Below are 13732 nucleotides of genomic sequence, written 5' to 3'. Positions count from 1 at the left end.
CTCCTTACCACATTGAGTATGATAGAGAATACTGCTGTATTAAGTGGGTATTGGGGGATTATTCATTAACATACCTCTGTAGGGCTTTGTGTTTCTGGAAAAGTCCTCTCTGGAAAAGTACAAGAATCAACATTGAGACAGAAACTAATTTGGAACTCGATAACATACTGTTTGACAGGGGTGTTGTCATGATATTCAGAACATTATTGTGCATTTCATTTTATTAATCTTGCACTGGTACGTCCTGTATGTAGCTCCATTCTTGTGTATTTTATTTGAATCATCGCGTTACTATTTTGTATTTATTTTTTAACTGCATCGTTTGGAAGGGCTCGTAAGCAAGCGGTAAAGTCTACACCCGTTGTATTTGACAAATAAAATGTGATTTGATTCAGTGTTGGATGTTTCTCACTTGTTCATCTGGGCAATTAAAACAATACATGAAACTGTACAATTCCCCCAAATAATCTCACCAGATAAAGGACCTTTCATTTTTCTTCTAATAGCTACTGCTGCCATCACAGCTAGTACCACCACCACCACCACCACAGCAGCAGCAGCAGATATTATTTCAGCAATGGAAAGGGAGGCCTGTGGTCCACATTCAGAGTCGGACCAATGAGTTCCAGGTTTAATTTGCTGAAGCTTCAAGGTATCACATCTATAATAAGATAAATAGACCACTGGTAAATCAACAATTTAGTCATCCAACTCTCAGTTTTACATGATGAAAACTGTTTGCATATTGCAGTACATAGTTTATAATTTGAAGGAAAATATAATTATACGTGAGCCACACTTACTGTGTGTGTGGCTGGCAGGATGTAAATGATCCATCTGAATAGGTGTCACCAGTACAGTCAGAACACAAAGTATCTGTAGATATTGTTCCTGCACCAACACAGGGTGAAACTCATTAAGGATCCTGACTTGAGATATGCTTAACTCATGATTGCATAAATCATGTACTGATGTCAATGGAAGATTTGCATGAAGACATACCTGTGTGGTTGATGTATTGACCAGGTTTACAGCTGCTGTGTCTCTGGGCTGCTCTACAACCATCCTTAGTTGGGTCTAGACAGTAGAACCCCTCCAGTGTCCCACAGACAGTGTCTGATGAAGGTGTACATGGCTGCTTTACCTTCAAACCAAAGCCTGGGTCACAGTTTGTACACAGTATGCATGCCGTAAGACCATTGGGTTCATCAAGGAAAGTGGAGTCGGTACAGGGGACACAGGAAGTACTTGTAAATTCTGTACAGTGTTTATGTACCCGGTTTCCTGTGGGATAGAAGGTCAGTGTCATGGATTGATTGGTATTGGAATGTATTTTCTTCATAATAATCCATATAGTATACAGAGCTGGTCCTTACCTGGTGAACACATAGGACAGCATTCAATACCTGTTCTGTACTCTGCTCTACCACATGCAATAGAGCGCTGAATGTTTAGAAGTGTCAAAATGATAGCTAGGTTCATCTGTAAATAGAGAAAATGAACACATTACCACGGTTGAAAAATAGGGTGTGAGGGGGTCACATTGACAAACGCAGGGTTGAAGAGAGTTTGTGGTTAGGGAAGAGATGTGACAGGAGGAGAGTTCAGATTGACAGTTCCAAATAGAGAGAAAGCATAGTTAACATTTCCATGTTTTGATTAATAAATGTCAGTGAAATGTACTTACTCAGATGGATTTTTTTTTCAAAGAGTAAATATAATAATTTGTTTTTGCAAAGCCAATGTTCAAAGAGCAAACAATTTTCAAAACTAGAATTTGACACAGAAAATGTGAATAAACCCAGGATGACTGACAGGGCGCTGAATTGAGCTCCATGCAGCCATCTTGGTAAAGATTTAGAAATGCATGTATTAATGTCTACATTCATTTTTGATAAGTAGCCTATATTCTATTACAGACGCCTAAATGCATACTTATTCATTATTTTATGTTAAGTTTTTAATTAAACTATTTTTTTTGGTAGTAATGTTACTGTCCCCACTTCAACAAATAAATACTCAAATACAAGTAATTTCATCCTTGAAACATTTTGAATGGAACATTTTCATTCCTATGGAGAACTGCTTCCAATATACAGTGCATTCAGAGAGTATTCAGACCCCATGACTTTTTCCACATTTTGCTATGTTACAGCCTTATTCTAAAATGTATTAAATTGTCCTGTCCCCCCCCTCCCCTCAATCTACACACAACACCCCATAACGAGAAAGCAAACACAGGATTATTGTTTTTCAAGTTTAAGTTTAATTTAAAAAAATAACAAACTGATCACATTCACATAAGTATTCAGACCCTTTACTTAGTACTTTGCTGAAGCACATTTGGTAGTGATTGCGACCTTAAATCTTCTTGGGTATGACGTTACAAGCTTGGCACACCTGCATTTGGGGAGTTTCTCACATTCTTCTCTGCAGATCCCCTTAAGCTCTGTCAGGTTGGATGGGGAGTGCCGCTGCACAGCTATTTTCAGGTCTTTCCAGAGATGTTTGATCGGGATCTTGGCTGGGCCACATAAGGATATTTAGAGACCTGTCCCAAAGTCACTCCTGCATTGTCTTGGCTGTGAGCTAAAGGTCGTTGTTCTGTTGGAAGGTGAACCATCACCCCAGTTTGAGGTCCTGAGCAGGTTTTCATCAAGGATCTCTGTATTTCCCCCGTTCATCTTTCCATCGATCCTGACTAGTCTCCCAGTCCCTGCCACTGAAAAACATCCCCACAGCATGATGCTGCCACCACCGTGCTTCACCCTAGGGATGGTGCCAGGTTTCCTCCAGACGTGACGCTTGGCATTCAGGCCAAAGAGTTCAATCTTGGTTTCATCAGACCAGAGAATCTTGTTTCTCATGGTCCGAAAGTCCTTTAGGTGCCTTTTGGCAAAGTCGAGGCGGGCTGTCATGGGCCTTTTACTGAAGAGTGGCTTCCGTCTGGCCACTCTACCATAAAGGCCTGATTGGTGGAGTGCTGCAGAGGTGGTTTTCCTTCTGGAAGGTTTTCCCATCTCCACAGAGGAACTCTGGAGCTCTGTCAGAGTGACCATCGGATTCTTGGTCACCTCCCTGACCAAGGCCCTTCTCCCCCGATTGCTCCTTTTGGCCGGGCGGCCAGCTCTAGGAAGAGACTTGGTGGTTCCAAACTTCTTCCATTTAAGAAGGATGGAGGCCACTGTGTTCTTGGGGACCTTCAATGCTGCAGACATTTTTTGGTACCCTTCCCCAGATCTGTGCCGACACAATCCTGTCTTAGAGCTCTATGGACAATTCCCTCAACCTCATAGCTTGGTTTCTGCTCTGATATGCACTGTCAACTGTGGGACCTTATATACACAGGTGTGTGTTCCTTTCCAAATCATGTCCAATCAATTGAATTCACCACAGGTGGACTCCAATCAAGTTATAAAAACATTTCAAGGATGATCAATGGAAACAGGATGCACCTGAGCTCAATTTCTAGTCTCATAGCAAAGGATCTGAATACTTATGTAAATAAGGTATATTTTTCACTTTGTCAATATGGGGTATTATGTGTAGATTGATGAGAAAAAAATATTGATTTAATCCATTTTAGAATAAGGCTGTAACGGGGGGAAAAAAATGGCACTGAAGGGGTCTGAAAACTTTCTGAATGCACTGTACATCATTGGTGTACTCTGAGCATAATATCTGGTTCCATTTACTGCTGTAGCGTGAAATGATGCCAAGCTACTAAGCTTACAAAACCCAAACGTTTAACTTACTATCCGTATCAAGCTTTGAAACTGAGCCATGGTTCTCCAATCCTCAACATCTCAGTGGAAGAAGGTCCACCACCCTGGAATCTTAGATTTGAACTAAGAACATCCTGGTTGTCGTTAATCCTCATGTAGACCTTGAGTCACACACAAATAAAATTGGAAAAGTTTAATATCATACAATATTAAAATATTTTCCGTACACTATTTAACAAACGTTAAATTAGAACGGATTATTTTTGGTTCAATGGAGTCTTATCGTATATGGCAATTACATTTTTCTGTGTTATGTGAACCAACATAATAAAACCTAAAAATGCTGTCTCCCATTGCCAAGCAACCAAATGCCTTGTATTACACAGTGATTTGTAGTACAACGGTGGTGTCATACTGGACGATAAATGTATGCCTTTCTGTTAAAAGGGTTGATTTTTTTCACTCACCAATATTTTATTTAACTAGGCAAGTCAGTTAAGAACAAATTCTTATTTTTTAACAGAAGGGCATACATTTATCGTCCAGCATGACACCACCGTTGTACATTTTCAATGTATTTTCAATGACGGCCTCGTGGGTTAACTGCCTTGTTCAGGGGTAGAATGACAGATTTTTACCTTGTCAGCTCAGGGATTCGATCTTGCAACCTTCCGGTTACTAGTCCAACGCTCTACCCACTTGTCCAATATAAGGACACAGTGTGGTCAAAGAGTTAGTTGGAGTCACAATCTGGTTACCTGTAAGTACAAACAGTTATATTTTGGGCTTATTACATATACTACATTACCAAAAGTATGTGGACACCTGCTCGTTGAACATCTCATTCCAAAATCATGGGTATTAATATGGATACAATGAAATTCTAGACGATTCTGTGCTTCCAACTTTGTAGCAACAGTTTGGGGAAGGCCAATTCCTGTTTCAGCATGACAATGCCCCCAAGCGAGGTCCGTACAGATGTGTTTTGTCGAGTTCTGTGTGGAAGATTTTGACTGGCCTGCAGAGCCCTGACCTCAACCCCATCGAAACACCTTTGGGATGAATTGGACACACTGACTGCGAGCCAAGCCTAATCGCTAAACCTCACCAATCCTCGTGGCTGAAGGGAAGCAAGTCCCCTCAGCAATGTTCCAACATGTAGTGGAAAGCCTTCCCAGACAAGTGGATGCTGTTATAGCAGCAAAGGGGGGACCAACTCCATATTAATGCCCATGATTTTGGAATAAGTTGTTCAACGAGCAGTTGTACACATTCTTTTTCATGTTGAGCATGTCACAGTGGTATAGATGGTACAATGACTCTCTACACCAGGGGTTCCCAAACTGTTTCACTCAGGTCCCCCTTCCAGCATTGGGGAACATCCCGCGCCCATGTCTATTTCTATGGGCACAAGCACTGTTCATGACACAAACTGTTCACACCCCTCGTTGTTGTAGAGAATTTAGCAGGTTTAAAACATTTCCTGCAATTCTACACATGTTGTCAAGGAGTGCAGAGAACATTTAGCTGTTTTAAAAAGGTCATTGTCTTGCAATTCTATACATTTAGCCACATCTAATGTGTATTCATGTCATCTTTGAGTGTCTCAAACATTACCACAAAATCTATGGGCTACAAAACCTAGCTAAAATGTTTGCTGACATGGCTAGTTGATCTGGACATTTGACAAGTTACAAATTGTTATGCAAGAGAGAAACTGAAGACGCACTACCCAATTTCGAAATGGCACCTTCGGAATTCTGATCGGTTTTAAGTAATAACTCGAACAATTTAAAAGTGACGTGTCACTTCGCTTGGGGAGTTTTGATGCGTATACTTAAAAAACCTGTGTCTAGCTAAAACAACGCTGACCAGCCTCTTGGCGTTTGTCTTTTATTGTCTTGGCTGGACAGCGTCGTGTCCTTTAGGGCTAGCACTAACTAACGTAAAATAACACTTTAGCTAACAGTTCATTTCGAATACGAAAATCATATTTCAAAATACGATATTATACATATTTAATCAATATTGAATAATATTTTCCAACACACGTAACAGAGCAGTCTTACTTGTAGAACTCAGACTTCTCGTTATTGAAATTGGCAAATCACAAGCAACTAACAGGTGCATGCACCAGCACCTACAGTGTGAGGCCAGTCAAGACCTATCTATACCGCTATTTGTCTTGGCTACACAAACGGCTGGACAGCGTATGGACTAAAGGAAGCGAAGCAATCTGGCCATGTACTATCTCCACTTGGCACAGCCAGAAGAGGACCGGACCCCTCAGAGCCTGGTTCCTCTAGGTTTCTTCCTAGGTTCCTGCCTTTCTAGGGAGTTTTTCCAGAGCCACCGCGCTTCTACATCTGCATTGCTTGCTGTTTGGGGTTTTAGGCTGGGTTTCTGTACATCACTTTGTGAAATCAGCTGATGTAAAAGGCTTTAGAAATATGTTCAATCAAACGTAAATCAATCAAATCTATTCTCTTAAGTTACTCTGAATTTTTTATAAAACTAAATTCTCTACAAACCGCACTACTCCCATCACCCCCACCAAAATACCACCCACTCCCCATTCCTGTCCAACTCCTCTGACCCTGTCACACAACCTCTCCCTTTCTACATCATACATCTCACAAAATAATAGGCTCCTCGTGGAGTGCAATGTAAATCAGGTGGTTACGAGCGTTGGACTAGTTAACTATAAGGTTGCAAGATTGGTTCCTCACCTTGGATGACAAGGTGAAAATCTGTCTTTCTGCCCCTGAACAAGGCAGTTAACCCACCGTTCCTAGGCCGTCATTGAAAATAAGAATGTGTTAACTGAATTTCCTAGTTAAATAAAAGGTATAATTTTATTTTAAATAAAATATCGGCAAAATCGTCACCCAAAAATACCGATTTCCGATTGTTATGAAAACGGCCCTAATTAAATCGGCCATTCCGATTAATCGGTTGACCTCTACTTCTTATGGTATACATCTTCATGCATTCTTAGCTATTCTTCCGTAAATCTTTTACATTCATCACTTCATGCACTGCTGAAAAAGCTCTTCCCAGACTGTCTGCTTTTTCTGATTGAAACAGCCATAACATCTTCCTCATAACACAGATATCTGTTCTGTCTTTCCTTTCCCCATCATCCACTTGAACCTTTTCCACACATCCCCCAGTTGTTTCCCTTACTATAGAACAGGGGTACTCAAGTACAATTTGAGAAGGTCCGGTCACAAACATTTCCTTGGAGGCAAAGGTTCGGCTGGATGTAATGTAATTTATTGGAGTAGTAACCTGTGGTCCGTATTTACCCTGTTCTGGATCTGGACCACCAGTTGAGTATCAAAGCTATTGAAGAACAGAATTCCCGCCATACACCTTTCTTTGCCATTCTTAATGACTTTCCAAGCCAAATCGCTCTCTCTCTGAAAGACTAACATGCTATCATATGTCAAGTAATTCTTCCATGTTTTAAAAGCATTATCACGATTATTGATGGCCTTAGTACATGCTTCAGTCCACCAAGGAACTATTTTACAGCTACCATCCCATCCCCAGCATCCAATATGACTGAATTCACAGATGCAGCACAGTCTTCTACCGAACCTTCAAATGACATTTTATGACTCCTTTTCACACAGTGTAAAAAAGGTCCAAGTTTGCTTTGTCAAAGCACCAATTTGAAACCAGTTCCCTTTTCTGAAAACATATGTTAAGACTTATGTTGCACATGACTGGGAAGTGATCACTGTCTATTGTGGATTATTTCATCACATCCCACTCACATATACCAGCAATGGAGGACACCAATATAAGATATGAACATGACAATGTACCTCTAGTTACATTTACCTTTGTCCCCCGATCATCATTTATACAAACTAGTGCCCTCCGCTCCAAAAAAATCTTCAACCACTAAACCTGTGCTATTGCTGCCCCACAAGCTGTTATGTGCATTGAAATCTCCACACTCTCTCTTTATAACCTGAACTGGATTTCACAACTATGTCTACTTCAGAAACAGAATCGGGTTGACAAGGATTATAGTAATTAAACAACGTGATTTCACCCCCTTTTCTACAAATCCCCACTGCCACGCATTCATGTTCTTTGGAACCATTAATCACTCTATGTGCTACACCTTCTTTGATAAATGTAGCACACCTACCACCCGAACAATCTATCCCATCACTTCTCACAGAGATAAACCCAGGTATAATATAATCCAATTGCAGTATGAACTCAGACTAACTTTTGTTTATGGGGGATTTAGCAATAACCATGGAATCTGGAATCCTTGGGACTTCCCTAACCTCAACTCCAAAGCTTTCATTTTTGTTTTTCAGGGACTTTCCATGGTTAGTACCAGAGGTGGGACCAAGTCATTGCTTTACAAGTCTTAGCACTCAAGTCAAGACCGACAAATCTCAAGTCCTAAACTTAGAGTTTTGAATCCTAAACAAGTCATAATGTGCTCTTCACCAAATGTAATACCATTTCATATTTTTTAACAAGAGTAATAGTTAGAATATTACATTTACACAAATCATGAATGCTTTTAAAAATACATGTTTTACTTTCCAAATAAACGTTATATTTCCATGGAAATAGTCGCTATGGGGCACAAATCAATCGACCAACTCCCTCTCTCTCGTTAGTAGGCTAACATATGTCAATGGTTTTAGGAACAGCAGTAACTTCCGGCAGGATTTAGGCTTCAAAGCCCAACTGCCTAGCCAGTTGTAGCGCAATCTTGGGTGCAAAGTTCACGTACCCGCACTGACTGTCTGTGTGGAGGCTCATTGATTTAACGTTACGTTAGCCTACATGCTATACTAGCAAAGATATTAAATTATATAGCTGTTGGCTAGATTAGCCACAATTTACCGTTCTTAGTGCAGCTTCAAATGTCGAACAAAGTTGGAAGATGTTGCGCCTCCGTCTGTAATTTCCTTCCCACGTGTTTTGCAAGTAGCAATCGTTTTTTTTGTTGATAAATCATAGTCTGTATATCCGAAAATAATAATTTGGGGTATCATCTTTCCAAGGGCTCCAACTGAATCCACCCGCAGACTTTGCTCGTCACTGCCACGCACAACTTTGTCTCAGCTGGCACAATTTGATTGGCTGCAGTCCGATTCAAACTGGAATCTTTTAAATGAAGAGTTGATGCGCTGCACACTTCTTTAATAGCGTCATTTTTAGTATCTGGGCTTGGGATCAAGTCACGTCGAGTCAAAAGGCTAAAATCCAAGTTAAATCACGAATCATTGGTGTTATAGTCGAGTCCACGCCTCTCTGCACCCTTTGCTTCCAGTTCTTTGTTTTTGTTGTTAATTGAAATACCAGTTCTTCGTTTGCACTTTTGACCCCACAGCTGTGGGCGGGCTTTAGTGGGAGGTGTGGAGGATGCTTCTTCATTGGCCAGTCATTTTTTGAGTGTCAGTTTGGCTACAACCAATAGTGTTCAGCCTTTCTTTCCGATACAAAGGAAGTCATAGACACCTACAGTATCAATAAGGACTGTGTGGTGATGGCGTCTCAGGTAAGCAGCACTGGGCGGTCTTCCGTCCAACCTCTACATAGCTAGTAGTTCAGTGATGCAAACTAACTGGCTGTAAGCGTACGAGTGATGCGCGTTTGGAGCAATACTGGCTGCTGTGTCCAGGGGTCAGACAGTCGTTCACATGACAACGGAAGAGAACCAATTTACTAGTTACAGCAGCGCGTCCCCTGAACGATAACGAAGAGGAAACGTTAGGAGAGAAGCCTGACACCGGAGACACCGACAGTTTCAAGTTGGATATTAATAAGTGTCATTATCTGTCTTTACGTCGGTCACGGAGACGAGGGTGAGAAGGTGATGAAGTGTACTTCATGAGCTGTAACCGAAAAAACTACTGGCATTTGGGAAGTTTGAGTTGAGGGAGAAAGTGTGGTGGAACAAATATTAGCATTGTTAAGTATCTTGCTAGCTGGGTCGAATTCTCTGTTAGCTAGCCAGAGAAATGTTGAGCAACATTAGACAATTTATCTGATCAAATAATTGAGTTTATGGTGTGAAAATGAGCTTGCTAATAAAGTCAGACAGCTAATTTTAGCTATCTAACTTTACAACATCAGATGAGCTAACATTAATAACCTAACCAATAAGCTATAGTATTAACTGTTATACGACTCCATGCCATTCCTCAATTTATAAAGCGTTAGTTGCTTACTGGACCCTGGCAATCTGTGTGAAATGTTAACTAGCTAACAAACTAACCACTATCTGTTAGCTAATGTTTTCCCTCTACAGTATGTGGTTAATTTTCAGAATGAGAGAATTAGGTGAAAATGAGTTGTTGCTTGTTAAACAAGTGTAGCAGGAGCTGGGCCTGGCTTAAACTGGATGCCACTATAGAGGTGAAAGGAACACCACACACTTTCCCTCTTTCTCACTTTGTGAGAAACACTGTAGAACAGATGTCCACAGGCAGAAAGTGTACAATGTAATAATGTGCAGTGTAGCCCAAAGATATTGTTTTTGTTGTGTTGAATTTAACAGTAACGTGTGTGTGTGTGTGTGTGTGTGTGTGTGTGAGAGAGAGAGATGGGGGGGATTTTCCTTTATTTACTCAGTGAAATTATTTTTGCACACATGTAGCCTTGTGCACTTGATCGATGTCTATAGTGGCCACTATAATAGAGCAAAAATAGAATGCCTGTTTGTTTTGTTATATTTCTACTTTTTATGTTTTTTTCCCCAAGTGCAATATTATTGTATTGTGTTTTTTTTTCAAGACTTGAGGGTCATTTGCAGTAAAGTCTAGGCAACAAATAACATTGGATTGCTTTCTTTAAAAATGTTTAGCTGTGAGTTAGATTCACATGAACCACTTTTTAATTTACACACACTGATCATATAGATCATATTCTTTGTTGTTTAATTAGTTAAAACCTCCATTCCCCCCTGAATGTTTCAGTGAAACAAATAGTGTTCACATTTTGGGCCCTCAGCAGTTTGCATCCCTGGTAGTTAGTTCCTACGATTCAGTGTCGGTTCATAACATTATACTATATTACATACATACCGCAGAATGATAAATCATGTAATTATTATTATCAAGCTAACCAAAAGCATTTAGCTAGGAACGCCTGTTTTCGCCATTTTCAGTTGAATTCATCAAACTTTCTTTCATGCCAACTCATAAGCAGGCCATGTCCTATTAGTTTCATAGTGGATATATAGTCACCTGTATGTACATACACTTTTGTACAGTACTGTATGTACAATTCTGTGAAACACATCCGTTTCTAAATGTAAAAAGAAAAATACTGTGAAGGAACATTTTCTTATTTCACCTTCTCTTATATCCAGAGTGGGAGGTGAAATATTTGCAGTGAGCCTTGCACAAGGTGGACCGTCTCCATGATTCATGCAGGAGTGATGTTACCACTATCTGTTGACCGGGACCCTGAAGAACCTAACAAAGGGTAGTGTACATGACACAGATTTGTCCCCATGAATCAAAACGGTGTGTTGATGAAATTGAAAGCATATTCTTCTCATTAATCTTTCAGCAATTAGTTGTGTTTGAAAAATAAAATATGCTTTCAGATCAAAGATGCCTTTGACCTGGCACCCTACACTGAAGGAATCCTCAACTGTGGCTACACAGGACCCATCAACTTGGATCACAAGGAGCATAATAAGGTACGTGAAATGTTTTCTTATTTACCAAAGCACCCATTAGCCTTCATGGGTTGATACATTTGATCTGAGTTGAAATTACGTTTTAAATTCCATTCTTACATTTCAACAACCCACAATTTGTGTCAACTGATTTAATTTAATATGTTTCAAACAAATTAGTTTTTAGACTACATTATCATGACCATTCATACAAGAGCACCAAGGTTTCTGCAGTAAGATATGCAAATCTCAATGAATGTCCATCCTATCTGTTTCCTTTCCTAAAGAGACATTTTGCTACACGTAACAACAAAACGTACCGCGATGCTTCAGCAGCTGCATGAAGGCCTTGAATTCTACATCCTAATTGAGGTCCTGCAGAAGAACCCGAAGGAATGTCTCAATCTCTTTGTGATGACATGGTAATTAACAAATTGGGCTTTTTAATATTCTGATTGTTATTTATGGGGTCCTGGTTTTGGTCAGGTGACCTGTGTATCAGAAATATAGTGAAAGTAATGAACGTCTTGGAATTCAATGTCTAGGTTGATGCACACTACATAATCTCAAACCTGGCCCCAGAGATGAGTGAAAGTGGTTCTCTAAAACAAAAGGAGATGGAAATCTTGGATTTCTCTCAAGATTTCCTCCAAGAACTTGATGGTATGTATTTTTTGCATGTTTGTACTCATCCTTACTCTCTGATTTTGTTACTGTATTATGTCATGTTTTTCTCTTGAAACTCAAATGAGCTGCACCATAGTAATGATGTCAATGTAACACTTCAATCTGTTATGTTGTTTTCAGTTTATATTGCACTGACCCCCTATACATTTGTCGTCCCCCCCACACAACATATAAATATGCTAAACCAGATGGGAAAGTGAGCCTGCCTGTGGCTGAAGACAGTGGAGAGGAAGAAGACAGTGGAGAGGAAGAAGACAGTGGAGGGGAAGAAGACAGTGGAGAGGAAGAAGACAGTGGAGAGGAAGAAGACAGTGGAGAGGAAGAAGACAGTGGAGAGGAAGAAGACAGTGGAGAGGAAGAAGACAGTGGAGAGGAAGAAGACAGTGGAGAGGAAGAAGACAGTGGAGAGGAAGAAGACAGTGGAGAGGAAGAAGACAGTGGAGAGGAAGAAGACAGTGGAGAGGAAGAAGACAGTGGAGGGGAAGAAGACAGTGGAGAACCACTTTCTGTTCCCAGTGTTATGCAGTGGCTGACAGGGCAGCCACACACACCTGCTTGTCTCAGAGAGAGAAAAGTTAAAGATGGTCGTCATTTTTGACCACTCATGTCTACAACGCATGCCTAACTACACTTTGTTACCCTGTTAGTGCATACACCAAAACGATAACATTTCCCACAGCCCATCTGAGAGATTACGATGCATTTAATTCAAACATTGAAACAGCAATCAAATACAGTGCAAGGTTTGATAGAGTTTAGCTGAAAGACTACTCAATTTAACTGACTGATAAACCACATACAGTACATTATGTTCCTGTGTAAAGAAGCAGTCAAATCTTTCTTGCTTTATTTTGGGGTTAATGCTTAAATGTACGCCCATGACAACTGTGATTTAGAACATGTTTTTTATTAACCTCTTACTTCTCAGCATTCATAGAAGGATGGTAGACTGCAGCGATAGCTCAGAGGTCTAAACGTTGGATGGCTGGATGAATGGACTATTGGAAATAGTCAGAGGGACTGATGTAGTATTTTGGCTTTTGTAAAGTTTTTGCATTATGTTTTATACACTGGTCTTAGACTATACCTTCAAACACCAAATCCTTAGGTGGCTCCATTGCTAGTAAAGAGTGTTACACTGTATCAACAACATGTGTTTTTGCATCATCGTAGTCCATGGGAATTATGTAAATGAAATGACATACAATTTACTAGTTTTCTGGCCAACATAGTGTTCCAGATGTACTGTAACTACTTTAGGGTATCATCGGTTCTCTCCCCTTTAATATGTGATTCTTTCTGTTTCTATTCTTTATTTTGTTTACCAAGAGCCTTGAAGCTGTTCTGTATACAGTAGACCGATGGGGGCCAAAGACTCCATTTTAGTATAGTGTTCACCAAGTGGTATAGAATACAAGTATATAAACTTTATCCAAACGCAATGTAATAGACCAATTTATCTCCGGGCTTAAAGCTAGCATTATTCACAAGCAAAGGTGCTTGGTCTGACTTTGTTGTTCATTTGTAGTACTGTATCCTGTAACCAAACGAGTCACTGCTTATTCAGTGGTCTCCAACTTCACCTCTGGAGCTCAGAAATGATGAAGATAAAGAAGAAAAGAAAGGAAATAAATTACTTTTCATAAAA

General features: G+C 40.1%; 2 protein-coding genes across 12 annotated transcripts in view; one reads left to right on the top strand and one right to left on the bottom strand.

Annotated features, from left to right (window-relative positions):
* The window catches only part of LOC109876008 (tumor necrosis factor receptor superfamily member 14), a 10654-nt gene extending 1578 nt beyond the window's left edge, over positions 1 to 9076 (bottom strand). The window contains exons 1-8 of one of the 4 annotated variants that reach the window (XM_020468473.2): positions 8610 to 9076; positions 4364 to 4483; positions 3756 to 3886; positions 1377 to 1482; positions 1003 to 1284; positions 804 to 891; positions 474 to 661; positions 75 to 109 (exon numbers count right to left, since the gene is read on the bottom strand). In XM_020468473.2, the coding sequence (XP_020324062.1) occupies positions 75 to 109; positions 474 to 661; positions 804 to 891; positions 1003 to 1284; positions 1377 to 1482; positions 3756 to 3785 (729 nt within the window). In that variant the 5' untranslated portion in view covers positions 3786 to 3886; positions 4364 to 4483; positions 8610 to 9076. The remainder of the gene's footprint in view (positions 1 to 74; positions 110 to 473; positions 662 to 803; positions 892 to 1002; positions 1285 to 1376; positions 1483 to 3755; positions 3887 to 4363; positions 4484 to 8609) is intronic. The other 3 variants (XM_020468475.2, XM_020468474.2, XM_031794712.1) reach the window with 3 other exon arrangements.
* LOC109876013 (acidic leucine-rich nuclear phosphoprotein 32 family member E-like) overlaps positions 1 to 13732 on the top strand; it is a 21548-nt gene extending 7816 nt beyond the window's left edge. The window contains exons 1-6 of one of the 8 annotated variants that reach the window (XM_031794719.1): positions 9162 to 9267; positions 11083 to 11198; positions 11323 to 11418; positions 11685 to 11819; positions 11943 to 12060; positions 12273 to 13732. In XM_031794719.1, coding sequence (XP_031650579.1) covers positions 11793 to 11819; positions 11943 to 12060; positions 12273 to 12682 — 555 coding nt within the window. In that variant the 5' untranslated portion in view covers positions 9162 to 9267; positions 11083 to 11198; positions 11323 to 11418; positions 11685 to 11792 and the 3' untranslated portion in view covers positions 12683 to 13732. Of the gene's footprint in view, positions 1 to 9161; positions 9583 to 11082; positions 11240 to 11322; positions 11419 to 11684; positions 11820 to 11942; positions 12061 to 12272 lie in introns of those variants that run through there. The other 7 variants (XM_031794723.1, XM_031794717.1, XM_031794721.1 and 4 more) reach the window with 7 other exon arrangements.

This window comes from Oncorhynchus kisutch, linkage group LG17 (genome assembly GCF_002021735.2).
Source record: "Oncorhynchus kisutch isolate 150728-3 linkage group LG17, Okis_V2, whole genome shotgun sequence".
NCBI classification, from domain to species: domain Eukaryota; kingdom Metazoa; phylum Chordata; class Actinopteri; order Salmoniformes; family Salmonidae; genus Oncorhynchus; species Oncorhynchus kisutch.
This window is presented reverse-complemented; position numbering and strand designations above follow the sequence as displayed.